Source organism: Tetrao urogallus (assembly GCF_951394365.1).
Source record: "Tetrao urogallus genome assembly, chromosome: 2".
Classification (NCBI taxonomy): domain Eukaryota; kingdom Metazoa; phylum Chordata; class Aves; order Galliformes; family Phasianidae; genus Tetrao; species Tetrao urogallus.
Window position 1 is genome coordinate 89,820,599 of NC_136814.1, and position 18,959 is coordinate 89,839,557.

Sequence of the window (18,959 nt, forward strand, 5' to 3'; positions counted from 1 at the left end):
ACCATTGGCATAATTCTTTGCTAAGATGCTGAAGATTTATGAATATGTACGTATGAAATACAGACAACATTTTTAAATACCACTGATGCATTCTGAATACAAACAGCAAGGAATGTCTGCATCAACGAGCTTCTTGCAGAAGCTTTGATTTCATGGGCCACTTAGTTTGCAGCGTATTCTTCTGCTGTAGTCCAATATCACTTAGTTTGCAGCGTATTTTTCTGCTGTAGTCCAATATCACACTAGGAAACAGATGTTCTGGTGTTACATCCTCTTCTTTTGGGATGTTTCACCATTTAACTTTCCATTTTCTGTCGCTTTATTTTCGAAGTTCCAGTCAGTTGGGCTGAGGAGCTGCTGAGTTTTTTTGTATGTCCAGTATGGGTTAAGTATTAATGTGACAGCAAATAATCCAGAGAATAAAACAATAAAATGGAGAAGTCCCAGGTTTTCTACCACAGAATTCCAGTTGAAAATACATACCCACCACATGTGGTAAGTGAGAATCATGCGGCAGTGAAACAGGTGGATCATTACCCACTGATTTGCCTTCCAGAAAAAGGTATTTGCACAGCCAGCCTGGAAAAAACAAGAACAGAAATATGCAGAAGTGTGATTGTTAATTCAAGATAAGAAAGTAAAGAATCCCCAGAACTAAAGCAAATTCCCCAGTCTTCGCATACACATCCCCTCAGGCATTTTTTCACGTAGAGCTATGATATAGCACATGCACACATCATTCTAAACTCAGGCTAGACATAAGCTGTCTCAAGCCATATGCACACAGCACCACATAGAAGCCTACCTGCAGAACTGTCAGGGTCATGTTTCTGTACAAGTGGGTAACACAGTAACATAGATGTCAGTTAGACAAGCTCAGCCTTGCTTCAAACTATCCAGGCAAACTGCGCACAGTATTTACAGAGAAGTGAGATGCATGAAAACTGTTAGAAACATACTTTGTGAAGTCTCAAATTCTTACCTTTAGAAGCATCCAGGAAATGCAGGTTGAAGGAGTACTCATCTCCAGCAACATTCCCATCAAAGGTAGGTAATGTCCAGATTTTACATTGATTACTAGACCAGCTAAGCCACCAAAAGCAAGTAAGTGATGAACCACGAGGAACACATCAAACGTTCTAAAAACGATGTTGGACATATGAACAGCTACATTTTCAAGCAAGAAAAATCCAGCAGCTATTAAACAATTAAACCAGCTCCACTTTTGCTGTGAATGCACCTTGTCAGCATGAAAAACGGGATCTATGAGCAAAGCCCATAACCCAGCAACACAGCTCTGAAGTCCAAACGCACCCCGTGTGACTGCCATATTCCAAAACACCTTCTCCTTTGCATACAAGGCACGATAAGTGGTACTCATCCGGGAGGATAACCAGTGAGACAGAAGAAATACTCCCAGGTAGATTAAAAAACCAGCAGCTAAAAACGTCAAACGAACTTCCCATAAGAGATAGTCCCAGTCAAAAATGGTCCCAAATGCTTGATCTTTATTTGTAGGATTCATGTCTTCTTCCTTTTTATTTTTTTTTTTCCCCTTTAATAGAAAAAAGCCTTGCAGGGGGTTTGAGACTTCTCACTCACACTATATATGCTCCTTCATGCCCACTCAGCCTCCACTATTATGTGGACTAGCAACCATGAACTCTTTTTTTTCCATCTGGAACAAAAAGAAAAAAATAGAGTGAGTCTTTTTAAAAAAGTCATCTGTGTACACACCTAAACTATACAGAACTCACTTTCATTGCAGTTACAACATCAGCTCTGCTGTCATTGAGCACAGTCATCCCAAAGACAGGTGTAGATGAACAAAAAAAAACCCCTCAATTTAAGCAATGTGTTTAGGATTAGCAATTGGCCTGCAAATTCTTTACTAGTACTATAGTAAAGTAAACTTTGTTTTAGTAACGTACTAAAGCAAAAGTGGAAGAGAGCAAAGAAGGAAGGCAAGAAAGAGGAAGGGAAAACACAAGAAGAAAATCCTGTTTTCTTACTCACAAAATTCACATTTGAACAGCAGTGTGCTGTCACTAACCATTATTCTTTTACTCTTCTGCTTTTCCCTCACTGATTTTCCACCACTGCTTATATCTTTGGGCGCAAGTCAGAACCTCACATACACACTTGGGACATGAAAAGAGAAAAACTTATCCTAGTACATGGGACCACTAATACAAAAATAAGCTTTCAGGATCATATCTCAAAACAAGACTTAGCAATCAGTTTCCAAACATTACAAGACTTTCCAACAGAAAACCAATTCCAGAAACGCAACAGGAGTACGGAATGCAGACAAGCAGCATTAATATGTATGATTAACAACATCAGCATAATTAACCGAACAGTCTAGCAGTCAGTGCCTCAAGTTAGCTGAAACTTCCTGAACACGCAGCAGTTAAAGATCATGACTTCGTGGGGTGGAAAGAGCTGGGTAATGTTTAAATATTTGAGTACCAGGTCATTTTATGCATGATTTAGGTTGTATCAGCCTGGCCACCAAACTCAACACTGTCTGTAAAAGGCCACAGACAGGAGCTGGATAAGAAAGCCACTGTAGCAAGGGAATACAGAAACCCCAGTGAGATGTTCCTGTTTGCCTCCACCATGCAACAACCTCCACCACAACACAACAGACCCAAGCCTTTGGCACCGTAGGGATCTGTTCCATTTGAACATGAACAAAAACTTATTTACTGTGATGGTGACTAAGCACTGGCACAAGCTACCCAGAGATGTTGGGAAGCATCCTTTCTTAGAGATCTTCAAAAGCTCCCCGGACATAACCCTCAGCAACACGCTCTTCGTGACCCTGATGAGCAGAGCAGTGGGACCAGGCAGTGCGCAAAGCTCCCTTCCCACCTCAGCCATTCCGTCCCGCGCCCCGCTCGCCCTGGCCCTCGCTCCTCAGTGCCCCCCAGCCCACAGAGCAGGACTGCCGACAACACCTGGCAGTCCTACACCTGACACAACGGACCCGAAAGTGGAGCCAAAGCTCCTCCCTCTACGCGACGAAGGGCACCAAGCCGAGAGCACGGGCAGGGCACGGCAGGCCCCGAGAGCCCCGGCCTCACGCGAGCGCAAGTACTGACAGCCACCCGCTCCCCGCCGAGCCCCGAACGCAGCCCCGGCGCACAGACCTGGCTCAGCCCCGCCGTTCCTTGCTGGCAGCGCTGCCTGCGATGGCGGCCCGGCCCTCCCCGGCTCCGGGGCTGCTCGGGCGGCGAGCCGCCCCCACAGGCCTCCCGGGAGTGCCCAGCCCGGCCTGGCCCGCCGCGACTCTCGCAACAGCCACCCACCGCTCCGCCGGCACCGTGCACCCAGCGCGCATGCGCACGACACACCCTCTCCCCTCTGCGTGCTAACCCAATGGTACGAACCGCCTTGCAGCTGCAAGAGGGCGCGGCCATACCAACTGCGCGCAGAGGGGGTAACGGCCGTGCCCACCGCGGCGGAGGAAGGGGGCTCCTGAGGGAGGGGCTGGCAGGAAGGCATCTGCAAGGGGCGTTAGGCTGCTCGGGTTGGAAGCAGAAAGGTCTCTAGGAACAGCAGGCCATCCTCCCAGATTTGCCATAGCAGAAAACCAGGAGGATCTGTTGTGTATATATGTGTAGATATATATATATTTCCGATTTAAGTTGGAAAAGACCTTGTTTACGAGATTTTTTTTTTTTCACTCAACAGACTCATCAGCACCACTGAAAAGTTAGTAGCGTTTAATAGGTGCCTGTTGGAAAAACAGAAAAAAAGGTAGCAGTGATGTCACAGCACCTGCCCTTACCTGTAATTACACAGTGTCTAATAAAGACAACAGATTACAAAATGCATGTCATGGAGTGCTGCTACATGATTCTCTCTGTGCTGGTGTGAAGAGCAGTTGTGTCATCCCAGTGAGTCCCAGGGAAACCACACTGGGGGGGTTTCCTCAGCACTGCTCCAAACTCATGCCCAGGTTTTAGTTTGGTGCCTATTCAAGTGACTGAGCTGGCTGATGGTTTTGCCCCTGAAAAGCTCAATCCCACAGCTGGCCATGTGATTCCACCAAAAACTGATAGAAAGTAAAAAGCAAGCCACAACTTCCGTCATACAGAGCATTGGGTGTAGAACAGCTGAGACCTAAACTCAGGCCTGCTTGTGGTGAAAGACCGGGCTTGGGACGTGAACATCCTCAAGGTCTGACCTATGTTCAGCTACCAGCCTGAGAGGTGACTCGGAGAGATCTGGGCACTGCTACAGCAGAGGCAGATCAAGGGAGAAGGGTTTTTGTTTGTTTGTTTTGGTTCAAGTGTTTTCTTTTAATTGGTAAATGATAACTCTGTTGCCTTTGGACTCCCTGAGCAACGTGGAAAGTGAAATTACATCAGGAGTTTGGACACGGTCAGCCATCCTAAGTTATTTTTATGCTCGGTGTGAGGCACTGCAAGCTGCCAGTAGGGCTGCTCTGAGTTCCTCTATAGACAGCCCCAAGGGATTCCACAGTTTGACTGAAGTCACCCACCCAGACAGTGTATATGTGCCATTTGGGTGAGTCACGTGTTGGAGCATACCTGTGACATTTCTAGAAGTAACCTGGTTTCCGCCCAAGAGGCACAGACTCAGCAGTGAGAGGGATTTCAGCCAAAACTGTTCTTTTGTACAGATGCTCACGATCAGGTGACAGAGATCCTAATGACATGTGCTGACGTACACAGAACTTTTTCCTAACACCCATTTGATCCTCCCCTGGAGCAGTTCCATGCAGTTTCCTTGGTCCTGTTGCTGTCACCAAAGAGCAGGGCTCAGCTCTGCACAGCATCAGAGCGGAGGGGGACAACCCCTCCCCTCACCTGGCAGCCATGCTGGGCCTGGAGCATCCCAGGGCATGGTTGGCCCTTTAGGTTGCTCAGGCACTACTGACTGAGATTGAACTTGCTGTCCACGAGAACTCCCAGATCCCTTTCCATGGGGCTATTCTCCAGCCTTTCATTACCCATACTGTACATGTAGCCAGAATTGCACCACCCCAGGTGCAGAATCTGGGTCTTATTAAACTTTGTGCAGTTGCTGAATTGCTCAGACCTCTAAATTGTTGAGTTCTCTCTGTAAAGCCGCTCTGCCCTCAAGGGAGTCAAAAGCTCCTCCCAGTCTAGTGCCATCTGCAAACTTAGTGTGAATTCAACTCCTGGATCCTGGTCATTTATAAAAACACTGTGGACAATTGGCCCTAAAATTGGACCCTTGAGGACCCTACTTACGACTGGCTGCCAGCCTGTTCTTGTCTAGCTGTACACTGGACATTTTATCAAGAAATAGTACTGAAAGCTTTGCTGAAATCAAAAAAGATTACATTAACCATTTATCCTTGGTCAACTAAATGTGCTGCTGGAGCTGATGCACTGAGGGTAGGTGTTTTAACTTCCCCAGATTTTATTTTTCCCAGAACTCTCTTTAAGGAATTCCTTTAATTTGTAACAGCTTGAGGCAGGAAATTTGAGTTTTACTTACATGTAAGGCACTGTGATCATACTGTAAAAATAAGATCACAGATACTATGTTGCCTTTCTTGTTTTTTTCCTTCCCATCTGCCTTTCTTGCCTTCTCAAGTGTTATCTAATTTTTTAATTACGATCAGCCATAGACATGATGTAATAGTTCAGTGTTACTTTCTGAATCTACTGATGCTAAACCATACTTAGTGACAACGTTTTAATAGCTGTCTAATCATGGTAATTACAATAAGGTCAAGCATTTCAAAATAGCTTCTTCCTGCAGCGAGGCTCATCTTCCATTTTACATCATGTTCAGTTTTCTCTTTCACAGCCAACTGTTATATTGGTTATATTCTACATCATGCTATGTTCAAAGCTCAATTTCCCAACTATGCTATTTTTGGTTTTGGGCAACTTTTGGAGATCTGAATACCACCACTGGAAGAGCGAAAAGCACATCCAGGTACAGAGGAGTTCTGCACCTACACTTTGGATGAACTGCCCCTCATGTTCAAGAGCTTCTTTATACTAATTGAGTAGTGCTTGCCTGTTGTCAAGAACTAAACAGCTTTTCTTTTTGCATTTCACAACATTTGTGTTTTGTTTTCTGAATGGCTACATCTATACAAACAGATAGAGTATTCCAAGATGCATTGAGGGAGCAGCCAGTTGCTCAGGAATGGGGTAGCTGTATCCAAACTGCCTATGGAATAGGCTTTTCGCATTAGCTATCCCCCAAAACATCCATAGAAATGCTACCTTCTGAAAGTCATTTTTAGGTCCTGTTCAAAATAGGACCAATGCCCCAAAGTAGGAACAGTCTAGAGAAGTACCAGTTGGCACGGGCCAAACTTCTTCCAGGCAACGTGCTAACAATTAAATACTGTATGCAATAATTAATTTATAGCTCCTTTGTTTTATCTATTAATATACAGGTAGTCACTAGTGGTTAAGAATGTCTTTAGTTTTATCAGTTTTTCTTCTTCATTCCCTACAACTCCATCTCGTTCTCCTACTCCCTGTACTTTCAGAGACAGATGGAGCCCTCTCATTGGCATTTAAATGCTTTAAATGCAGAGGCTTAGGAGATACTCCCTATAGGTCCAGTTGTAGGGGTAAGGAATCATAGAATCATAGAATTGCTTAGGGTGGAAAAGAACTTAAAGATCATGGAGTCCAACCACAACCTAACCATACTACCCTAACTCTAAGAACCCTCTGCTAAATCATGTCCCTGAGCACCACATCCAAACAGCTTTCAAACACATCCAGGGATGGTGACTCAACCACCTCCCTAGAGAGCCTATTCCCTTAACAACCCTTTCTGTAAAGAAGTTTTTCCTGATATCCAACCTAAACTTACCCTGGTGCAACTTGAGGCCATTTCCCCTCATCCTGTCACGTGTTACCAGTGAGAAGAGACCAACCCCACTCTTGATGTAAGCACCTTTCAGATATTGGAAGAGAGTAATGAAGTCTCCCCTCCATCTCCCTTTCTCCAGACTAAACAGCCCCAGTTCCTTCTGTCTCTCCTCAAAGGGCATATTCTCCAAGCCCCTCAAGACTTGTTGCCCTTCTTTGGATCTGCTCCAGCACCTTAGTGTCCTTTCTGTACTGAGGTGCCCAAAACTGAACACAGCACTTGAGGTTGGGCCTCACCAGTGCTGAGTACATGAGCAGGATGACTTCCCTAGTCCTGCTCACCACACCATTCCTGATACAAGCCAGGATGCCATTGGCCTTCTTGGCCACCTGGGCACACTGCTGGCTCATAATCAGCCAGCTGTGTGTCAGTGCACCAAGATCCCTTTCCATCAGGCTGCTTTCTGGCCACTCCTCCCCAAGCCTGTAGGGTTGCCTGGGGTTGTTGTGACCAAAATGCAAGACCTGACATTTGGCCCTATTGCAACTCATACAGTTAACCTTGGTCCATCCATTCAGTCTATCCAGTTCCTCTGTAGTGCCTTTCTACCTTCTGGCAGATCAACACTGCCTCCCAACTTGGTGTAGTATGCAAACTTACTGAGGGTGCACTCAATCCCCTCATCAAGATCATTAACAAAAATGTTGAACAGAAGCGGCCCCAGTACCTGAGTCCTGGGGACACAGCTCGTGACTGGCTGCCAACTGGATTTAACTTCATTGACCAGAACTCTTTGGGCCCAGCCATTCAGCCAGCATTTCGCCCAGCAGAGCATACGCCCATCCAAACCATGGGCAGCCAGCTTCTCCACTGTTGTGGGGGATGGCATCAAAGGTTTTACTGAGGTCCAGGTAGACCCCATTGACATCTTGCATCCCTACCTTCAGTTCTGCTGGAACAACACCAGCAAAGACAAGATTGTTCCTGCAGCAGAAGTCTCAGTTGTCTCATGGGACACGAATGTCGTCCCAGACCACTGCAACAGTTCTGGAGTCCAAAAGGCAGGTTTTTTTGCACACAGCTGTATGGCTACCATTAGTGTGCATTGTGAACAATGAGGCCTTGAAATGTGGAGAAAATAAAATCTGTCTAATAGCCACAATAAAGGAACATTACGGAAAAAGTTTGTTTTGCTTATGGTCAGATGTCCCTTGCTGCAGGAATATTGTGCAGGATATTTTAGGTTGTGACCCATTAAAAATAGCACAGAAATATCATCAATACAGCTATACTAAGAAGCAGAAGAGACTTTATGTACTGTTCCTTCTTTACACATGTTCACATGAGACAACTCTTTGAGGAGCAAAACCCTGTCTGATGAGGATGCAAAAATTTGTTATCAGGTCTGTGGGGGAGAGTGTTCTATGTCTCTTGCACTCTCAACATGACTTGTGCCCTCCTCTGACAGTCCCATTTGAGTCTGCAGCATGAATATGAATGAAATGTTTGAAAATATGCCAGTCCATCTGGGGCAGCACTCAAGAGCTGTAGTGTCCATCAGTATAGATGAGTCCTGGACAAAGTTTCTTTTTCCTTTATATACTGTTTTTAGTGGTGCCTTAGAATCTCAACCCTGACTCTCTGAGAGATGAATTAATAACTGAACAGAGAGAAAAAGACAATCTCTCTGAGTAGCATTTAAAGGAACTGAAGTTATACCTTAAATTCTCTTATTTTTAATTCCAACAACCAATAATTTAATGCCAACGACCTACAGCCAGTAGTATAATGTGTCAAAGGAAATCCTATCAGTATAAATAAAACATCAGCTGACAATCTTCTCAACAAAGGATGAAAAGTCTATAATACTTGAAAATCAAGACCCCACTGACAGGTTTTAGTCCTCTCTCCCACTCCCTCAGAAAGCCTGCATGTTAGCAGACACAGACCTGTGCATACACAAACAGCTTGTGCTGATCTGTCACATAACTGTATATTTTCAGTAGCGTGCATTTTGAATTCTTTTTTAAAATCAAAATTTGTTGTTTTATCACGTGTTAATCTGTACTCTGCATTCAAATCTGTGGGAGCTGTACTACCTACACCCTGTCTAAAGGAACTCAGTGGCAATACCGACCGTGTTATCTCACTTGGTTAATATTTTACACATACCCTCCAAGTTCTCCCGATTCTTGTACGACAAGTACTTATGCAGTATTCCTACATGCAAACTACGATTATTCCAAGGACCACTTTGAACATGCTTGTTTAAGGCATTTTGCCTCTTGGCTAACAGGAACCATACAGCTTCTTTCAAAAAACCTGTGTTACAAGGCTTTCAAGTGTGAAAAGGATTCAGAAAGGCTTTACATTGCATAATATGTTCATCTGCCCACGCTGATCTGCTTTCATCAGTACTTGTAAATCAGCAGGATTTTCTGCAAACTCTTTTACTATCTTACTCTATATCTACTTTACTCATTTTTATATGAGTTAATCAACTTTAACACCTTATGATCCAGAACAGATAATACTATTAGCAGTTGTCTTTTTGAAGAACCTAATAGCCTCAACATTTAAAAAAATCAGATTTGCAGGGCATCCAGATTTTGAACTAACAGTTTTGGGAAAAAAATAGTAGCAATGAAAAGGCCGCTTCTGCTTGCCTAGGTCTTTCCAGATAATTCAGATAGTACAAAAGATGCTAGAGATTTTTGTCACCATCATAGAATCATAGAAACACTTAGGATGGAGAAGGCCTCTAAGATCATCAAGTCCAACCATCAATCCATCAACGCCATGTCCATTAACAATGTTACTCAGTTTGTCATCTACCCTTTTCTTGAATCCCTCTTGAGAGTTACTCATTGTGCTTTTTGCTTATAAATATTTTATGAAATTGCTGAAGGTATACAGTGACTGTGGAGTAGTTGCACATATCCCTGTCTCATTGAAAAAATTCAACTGTAAGTCAACAGGGTTCAGGATCTTACTTATATTGACCCTATGACATCTGGCAATTCCTTGTCCACTGCTTAATTGAACCTCACCAAGTACAGCCTTTGGGCAATTATTCCTTCAGCCTTTCCTCCGTTCTCATTCTTTTACTTCCATGCAAGGGAATACAGCCAACTTTTCATTGTTGTTGTTCTAATCCTCATCTAGTTCAATTTTGATAAAAGATGCTCTCAAGCTCTCTCCTGTTTAGTCCAACCTTTTCTCTCAAGAGTTTCTCTGAATCTCAGCTTCTCTCTCCCTTTAGTCCAGTGATTAACCTGGAATGCATAACATGCATTCCTTCTTCATTTGTTCTTTATCTGCTTAAGTTCACGTGTCACTCCCAAGCATTCTTGTCTATTTCTGTTTTACAGCTTGTTTACTATAAACATGTCTCTTTAACCATTACTTAAATATATTTCATCATGCATTTTTTTTCTTCCCTCTTCTCCCAGCCATTAGAATCAGTAACTATTTATGCTCTGCTCTGAGGATTTTCACCTGTTAGAGTTCAGTAGCACTACTGGCAGCACTACAACAGCGTATTTTCCCCATTGAAATAATAGACAAGAATAATACCATCTATGTCCAGTTCCTTGGTTGCTTCTAGTCGGTTTCAGGTAACAAGCACGATGTTATAAGCTTAGCACCCAGCTGAACCTTTTCATTCCTCTCTCTCTCTAATCCACATGTCTTAACAATGTTAACTGGAACAAGTTATTCTGCATTAGTATTTAGGTTCTTGCTTCACAGCTGTAGTCATCAATCTGGTATAACTGGTGTTCCAGGTTTATCCAGAATCTCTAGGTCTTCTTTCCCATTTCTCATGCAGGTACCTTCCTCCAGCACCTCTTCAGGAAGCAAAGTAAAATCCTATGTCTGCCGTATGGTCCATACACTTATCATTCTGGAGTTTTGTTTAGTTCCAAATAGTTTCACCTGACAGAAATGAGGTGCTTCACTAGGAGGCAAAATGATCTTTGCCAGGTTAAAAACAAAGCAGAGAGTGGCTGGGTCTCTGCCAAGGCTTTGATCCAAGATTACTACATCTTTTGGTTGTATGTGTAAAGCAGCTTCAGAGAGTTTCTGTGGAAACTATCTGAGATGAAGTCAAGGACCTTACAGTCACTGTTTGTCAATGATGGGTGGAAGCCACAAATATTTCCATAGCCTCAGTCAGTAATCTAATAAATTTACTCTTGGGATTCTCAGTAAAATGGCACCAAATCTATGACATTGACAAGGTTATCAACAGTTCAGGTGACTTCTTTCAATAAACAGTCCATAAGTGATAAGGAAATATAAGATGACAAGCTGTTTCCTTATTTTCAAATTCATCAAAGTGGAGAGACACTCAGGTATTTCACAATTTGCAGTACTGTGCAATAATGACAAGAGTATCAAGTATCTATCCTTGAGAATACAGCAAATACACAAGTTTAGTAGAGCAACAATTAATAAAAAATGGAGAACAAGTTAAAGAGAAAAGGAAATTTATTAAAAAAAATATTAGAAAAGATGTTGCTAGAAGTGGTTGAGAGAAATGTGAGAGGTGTGAGAAGGTGAGTGTGAATTTTCATGGCAGGTTATTCTAGACTTGCAAAAGATGGAGATCCTTTTATATATAGTATATTTAAATTTCTTTAGAATAAGAAGATTTTAACTATTTGCAAAAAATAAACTCTTCAAACCCAAACCCAAACAGCAGTAATTCTGTCTTTTAATTGTTAATACAGCATGAAAGACAGAAAGGGATAAAATATTAAGGAAGTATGAGATAAACGTGTGGTAGAATAAAAAAGAAAAAAATAAACAAGTTTCCTTTGCTTTGCTTCTCAGAACAGTTTGATTTGTGTTTAGTTATGGCTGACAGGCCGTCACTAACAGAAGCACTAATGGGCTTTTCCTAAAAAAAAATCACAACCAAGATTTCAGTGGAGTTCCTCACAGTGAAAAGTAATTCTTTGGTGGACTAAGGCTGTAACCACGTGTGCTTCCTTCCATTCAAAGGATTAGGCTGCAGCACACAGAGCCCCACTGGTGACTGGCAGGCTATGGAAGGACCCAGTTCTTGGTCAAGCTAAGTGGTGCTACAATTACATGCCTGCTCTCTTTTCTTGGAAAATGGTGATGCTACAGCACAACACTTTGACTGCTTACGAAATGCACACAGGATATCTGAGATGGGTTTTCATTACTGCTTGTTGCATCCTTTTATTTCAGAAGACTAAGGCATTTGCAAATAGAGCACGAGGAGAATTAAAATATATTTTGTGTCATTTGCAATTCTAAACTGATAGAGACAAAAAGAGAGATAAAGCAGGCCTCAAGTTAATGATTAACTTCTTATGGGACACCATCTTTGCATTTGCACAGCTTCACTAAGTATGAATTCAGCCTGATTTTCTACAGAAATTAGTGGTCCTAATCAACAGCAACCTGCTCCAGTTGGCAACCCAGCTAAGCAGGAGAGAGGAATGAGCTGATCTCCAGGGGACCCTTCCTACCTCAGCCATTCTGTCGTTCTATGTAATTGTACATGGGTTATTTGGAAAAGAAACACAAAACCCCTCTACATCAAGCTTATCATATATCTCAAGGAATCCCAAGGAAATAGATGTTTGGAAAAAAAGAATACACTATTGGCAGAAGACAATTAATGAGCTAAAAACCATGTAGTAGGGAGACAGCTTTTGTGGAGGCAAGGTACAAGATCTCTGCTGTTCCATCCTCTCCAGCTGATAGGCTAATCACAGAAACTAGATTTTTAGGTAGCAACTAATTCTCATTTTGATTTGATCCAGGGCAATTCCATGTTTCCTATGGGACAAATAAAAGATCCCTCAGGAAATGTACTTCCAGTTCAGGAACAGAAAGGGTTGAAATTATTGTGGAGAATGAAAGCTCCCTTAAGGTCTTTCAGGAGGAGTGAACTCACTTTTCACTATAAAATGAAACCTAAATTTCCACTTTTACTTACACCACCAGAAATCAAACTGACTGCCAAGTAAATAGCAGGTGTGCTCATGAAATCATTTTAGAAGAGTTTGCTGAGCATTCAAGCCCTCAGCACGTATAAAGAGACTCTGCACTGACAAGGCAATAGATTCCCATTTGCTAAGGTTATAGTTTCATTCTGCTGAAGTCACTGGATTTAAAACTGCGTGCCAAAAGAATCTGATTAATCATTACTACTGCGAAAGAGGATAAATTCAAGGAAAAAAAATATTGTAAGTATGTAAGAATGACAGATTTCTAAGGAAATCCGATCCTCAGCAACATTTTGCAAAAGCAATAAGAAATAAAATACTAACTTTGCCTGAAGCCCAACTATAAGGATCCAGATGCACACTTCTTATTTTACTCCATTCTACATTGTATTTACTACAGAGATGGGATTGGTAGCTGGAAGCATTAGAAAAGAATTGAGTATTTTGTCCATAAGCAACAAATCACTTATTAAGTACAGTCTATTAAATATATTTTTTTGTGACCTGAGTTATTATGACCTGTAAACTAATGGTCTATGATAGAAGGCAATTTTTCTTTAACAAACCTGAGGAGTAGAAACGAGAAAGTACCTCCAACATCATCTGGAGTAACAGTCAGGAATAAGTCCAAGTACTAATTAGAGCGGTGCTGCTGCATAGTAGAAGTTACAGAAGGATCAAGACCGGTGTCTTTAGAAGAATGTTGGATTTGATGAAGAAAAGAGCTTTCAGAGTGCTCTGTGGGCAAATAAGAAGTCATCATTAAAAAATTCGGACAACTTCATCTGCAAAAAAATCATAAAACATCAACCCTTAATTGTAGAAAAGATGAATGTAAGTGCTTTATGACACAGAAATCCTTGAGCTAACCTGTATGCTGTAGACCATAAGTAAAGCCCATTTTGTGACACGCCTATAAATGACAGAAGGAAAGGACACCTTGCACCAAAAGCACTTTGCATTTGGTATTATTTGGTTAAAACTAGCAATATCTGAAACAATTTTCTCCTTAAAAATGCAGTTATTTTTACTTCTATGTGCCCAGTGTGAAGATAGTAACTGCTAGCAAACAAGTAATGACAGAGAAATGGCAAACTATAATGAAGATGTGTGAATTTTTACTGCTGAGAGTAGTTTATAAAAACATTATGGAATGATGATATTTGTGGTGAGCCACACCAGTACTTGTGTCCAGTTCCCAGAGGTTCAGTTTTTCATTTGGTGTATAAGAACAGGATATATCTTTACTGCCAAGAAATGTCTCTTTCTCAGATTAAGGCCAAGTTGGCTTAGATGGTTCTTGACACACATCATCTAGGTCAGTCATCAATGATACAAGTGAAAGACAAGCCACTGAGCTGTTCTGTGTGAAATGCTGAGATGGGGAACCAGTCACAGAACTTCAGATTACAGAGCACTGCAAAGTGCTACCTAATGCTCCCAAGTCCTCTGAAAGCAGATTATTATTGTCATTTGACACAGACACAGAAGGGTTAAGTGAATCACATTCGACCAAAAACTGACGGAGTAACAATTAGGCTTCAGAAATGGCTGACTGTGAGCTTAACAGAGGCACGCTCAGATATATTATCTTGACAGATGAGCATGTTGTTCTTAGGCTGTGCTGCAACGCATTTTAAAAGATGCACAACTAATCAAAATGTCACAGGACGTCTCTTAGTAGGATATAGTTACAGTTCCAAATAATGTCACCTCTCTGAAATAATTTTGGACAAAAGTGCTGTTGAAAGTGTCCTTACCTGATCCCGGAGTGATCTCCGCAAAGGCTTGTTGACGAGGTGGCAATTTGATTTAGTGGGCAGGATATGTTCTATTGGTCAGTTTTATGATTGTTGCTGGCTGCAGGAGAAAGGAGATATCTTCAGCAAAGGATATCTTAATATTGTGATTAGGCTAAACAAATCAAGACATAAACCTTACAGCATATAACCAAGCTATGAGGTTGTTATTTGTGATGGATAAATTAAAGAACTCACTGATTAATATTGGCTTTACAATTATTTACTCCAGCCTTTTCTGTAACATACATCACTGGACATCCATGAATTACTTTGCTTCAAGCCCAGTAGATGTTGTTGAATTAAAGCATGTCTATCAAATAAAAATTCAATATTAATTGAATTCTTTTTAACGATGGACAATCTTTGATAGATTATTTCAGCAGTTAATATGCACACAGATAACTAATGAGAGCATTATTTATGGTCTGAATTAGTTTAGCTTCATCTCCTAGACATTGAATTTCATTATAGCTTCAACAGCTAGATTTGGCATTTATAAATTGTGATCAAGGGGCCTTTAATCTTTGAACATTTACATAGATCAAGCTTTTAGGATGATTAAGCAATCTGTAATAAGTTTTGTAGTTTTCCTTCAGATTTGTTTTAAATATTCCTTTCAACACAGTATTCTAGTATCACTTCACCAGCAATGTATAGGCATATAATGAGAAAATGCTATTTTTCTTTGCTGATCTGCTCTTTGCCCACAAGGATTGCAAGAATGACCTCCAACTTTCTTTCCACATTTCTATCTTCTGAACACTACCATAGTGGTATATATGGCTACATGATCTTTCTTCTGGAACAGCTTGACTAAGACAGCTTGCAGACATTCCCTACGTGATCAAGATGCTGATCTCATTAATTCACTGCATGCCTGCTCATGTGTCAAATTTGCATTCCAGTTGGACACATTAATAGGTGGTAAGCCTCTTCACCTGAGTGCATTTTTTTAACTGAGAAGATGTAGCTGAGTGAGTTTTGTCAGTCTATTTTCTGAAGACAGGATAGTGAACTTAAACCATAATTGAGGGACCTTTGGTCTGACACAATATACATATGTTCTTACTTATCTATACCCAGATAGGCTCTTGAAGATATGTTTTAGGTAGAAGTGTCTTTATATCTGACACATTCTTAAATTAAGTCACTAAATTGAATTACAAATACCATCCTTTAGACAAGAAAACGTAGCATACCTATTTCATTAAGAAGAAGACTTTACGTTTAAAAAACTTTCTCTCTTAAGGCAATATTATCTATAACTCCTTTGTTTTCAGGAAAGCAGCTCAAAGACAGATATTAGACAAATGAAACCAAAGGAAGCAAATAAACAAGTATGATGTGATGTGCCAGATTCATACCAAATGAGCTGGGATGTGATATGATCATCTGGGGAGGGCAGAAAAAATGGAAAACAGAATGATGTTCCAAGTTTGGTATGAATCTTACCCAGATGACTACGGACAGTAGGAATCACAACTAAATTTTCAGTAAGATTATTTTAAAAACTGGTGAAAACAGGTGATCACTGGGCTCTTATGCTACCATTGGACTCCTGCAGACACTTAGCTATCTACAGTGCAGCAGCCAGTCAACAGAAAACATTAATCCTGCAATAAAACTGTTTTAGCTGTTGCTGAGCAGTGATTACTCAACAAGAAGGACAGCTAACCTCCTCCTGCAAACATGTATTAATGTGCACCGGCTCCCTATTAGTAACTGCTTGTCCAGGAAGAAAGCATTGGGGTTGTGCCTGTGTCTTCTAGGGAGGGCATTGACAATGATCAGTGTCATCAGGCTTGTCGAGTAAATATTCCTGTCACGTCCAACCTCTTGTTTCATTTTGCAGTACCCTTTTCTCAAATCCCTCTCACCTCATTTTGTTGTTCACCTCTGCCGTACTCATCATCTTCTTTTGTTGCCAAAACATTCCCCCAGCCTGTATTGCTTCCCTTCCTTGTGTCCTGTTTTACTTTTGAAGCTGCCAAACTGCCAACCTTTGTCTTTATCCAAAGCCCTATGAATGCTCCTCAGTGCTCCTCTCCCAGCATCTCCATGCCAGAGTCCTTCTTTAGACCCGCCTAAATTTTCCTGTGTTACTCTTCACAGGTCAAGTTGTTAAAGACTGCTTTGGAAGAATGAGAAAGTGTGGCTTAGAGATTTGCTCCTTAGAACAAGGCTATGTCAGCTCTGCTGGAAAAATGTTTGTTTTTGTTCTTACAGGATAACATCTTGTGGCGGTCTGAAGGGAATCTTTGAAACTAAATCTTCAATATCCTACAATTAATGCTTAAAAGAGCTCCTTCTTCACATAAAGAACAAAATTTAAGATAGTCTAAAAGTGAGGCCTCACTTGTATTTCTTATTTAACATATCTCAACAGCTGAGTGATGTTTCTTCTGGGGCTGACAACCCTGAGGGAACAAATGACTTGACACCTTGTCTGTTGACACCTCTTTCAAGATGTTCAGTAAGATGTCGAAGGAGAACAGGAGCTAATTCAGCAGAAATTACTAAATCTGGAAAGAAATATGAAAGTGAGCCCATACAAGTTCATAAGAACATACGTGCTCAGTTTTATGAGCTGCCGTGCAATACAATCATTAAGCACCATCTGAGGACAATGAGGGCTGTGAAGATTTACACTGCACTTTTCACATCTGCCTAAAGTAGAGGACAGAAAACAAGCTCTGTAAAATGCAGGGACATTTTTCATAGGGAATATTTTAAACGTGAATATTTCTGTGTATGAAGAGTACTGTCAATATTTGAAGAGACTGCAGCTAAGAGGACAAAGAGCCAACCAAGATAAGGTGGCAGAGTCATCAGACACTCAGGCAAATGCTTAATGTTTAAAATGAACATCCCTGTTCAGTCCATTAAAGCCTCTGCAGAGGAAAAAAGGGGGGAAATGACAGGGGATAAAGCTGATACTGGAGCAAAAAAAAAAAAAAAAAAGAGCAATAAATTCATTTGGAGTATAAAAATCAATTATCAACTTAAAATATGTGAACTCTATAGTGGACTACCTCATTGCAGGAATTTGTTGTATTTAAGGTTTCTGTTGGTGAGGAACCTTTCTAGAAAATGTTAGGAAAAGCAAAAGGAAGAATATTATTTCTGAATATGGGAGGACTTTCTGTGTGAATCTTGTTTGTCTGTACTAAATCTGGTAGCAGGTAGAAACCAAGTGCAAAATGATTTTCACACCCTTGTCAGTATTGCGCTTGAACGTCATAGTACTCAATCTAATTTTCATACTATAGCTAAAATTTACATTATGTTTACTGATGCGTCAGTAAAAGAAGTTCTGCTTTTCAGTTTCTTTGTTGTGATTTAATAAACATGCAAAATAAAACAATATTACAAAGCACTTATTTCTGAAGGATTTAAGTCCACTTGAATTCTATGAGAGCATTGCCATCCACTTGTTTTTCTACCATAGGTTTCCCTAGTCTCTCTCAGCTTTTTCTTTTACTGTATGTGCATAAGTATATTCTAAACTAAGCATTGATGGTGCTTGAGAGGGTTGCTTTCATAAAAAGGCATGGTTTGCACCAGGTAAATGAAAAAATATTTCAGTTCTTTTTAACTGTTGCAATTTGTCCCATATACATGCATTTACCAAATGACATTATGAAATTTTTCTAAAGGTAGGCTGTAGGTGTACACTCTACACATAGAAAAACAAGTTGGTGTGTTTGGGATTTATCCCTTTTGAATGCATGCCTCAGGCATCTTATGAATAAAACAGAACAAAATGCAGTCGGGTTATTTGCTTTGATTAGGAAAGAGAAATTGGAGGGAAAAGTGTCACAAACGCTCACGATTTGGCTTGGTCTTTATAAAGTCAGTGAGTGAAGGAGAAAAGTATAATTACAGAGGTCTGCAGGAAGGAGCTGGTTCTTAGGAAAAAAAGGCAGTTACAAGGGCATTCAAGGTGTCTGTCTGATAAGTCTTTCCTCTTTAGTTAATGCAGAGAAATAGTCTTCTCTAGGGAACGTTTCTCATTGTGATCTGGGACCCAAAAAGCCATCAGAGCTTTGGTTGCTGTCATCTAGGATCATACTTCTCCTGATGGCTTGGCTGTTGGAAACATAGAGACTCAATATAAGGGTACTGTTGCAATCAGCATAAGTCAACATCATGTAGGGCAGCAAGAAATGCTAGTTGGAGGTCAAGGATACGTGCATCTCTATAAAAATCAAGTATGCTTCTGGGAGCAAACAGGGTCCTTGGCAATTGCATGCTGAGCTGTACAAGACTGAAGGCAAGGCAGTGCCGGTGGGGCTTTGAAGACAGTCCAGGAATCCAGATCTTC

The 18,959-nt window shown here is 41.1% G+C and overlaps 1 protein-coding gene across 1 annotated transcript; it reads right to left on the reverse strand.

Moving 5' to 3' along the window:
* Positions 1-264: 264 nt before the first annotated feature.
* Positions 265-1,525, reverse strand: CLN8 (CLN8 transmembrane ER and ERGIC protein; the record flags this gene model as incomplete). Its single annotated transcript, XM_079550045.1, has 2 exons — positions 265-579; positions 983-1,525. The coding sequence occupies 2 exons, from the start codon at positions 1,523-1,525 to the stop codon at positions 265-267; spliced, it is 858 nt and encodes a 285-aa protein (XP_079406171.1).
* Positions 1,526-18,959: the final 17,434 nt, after the last annotated feature.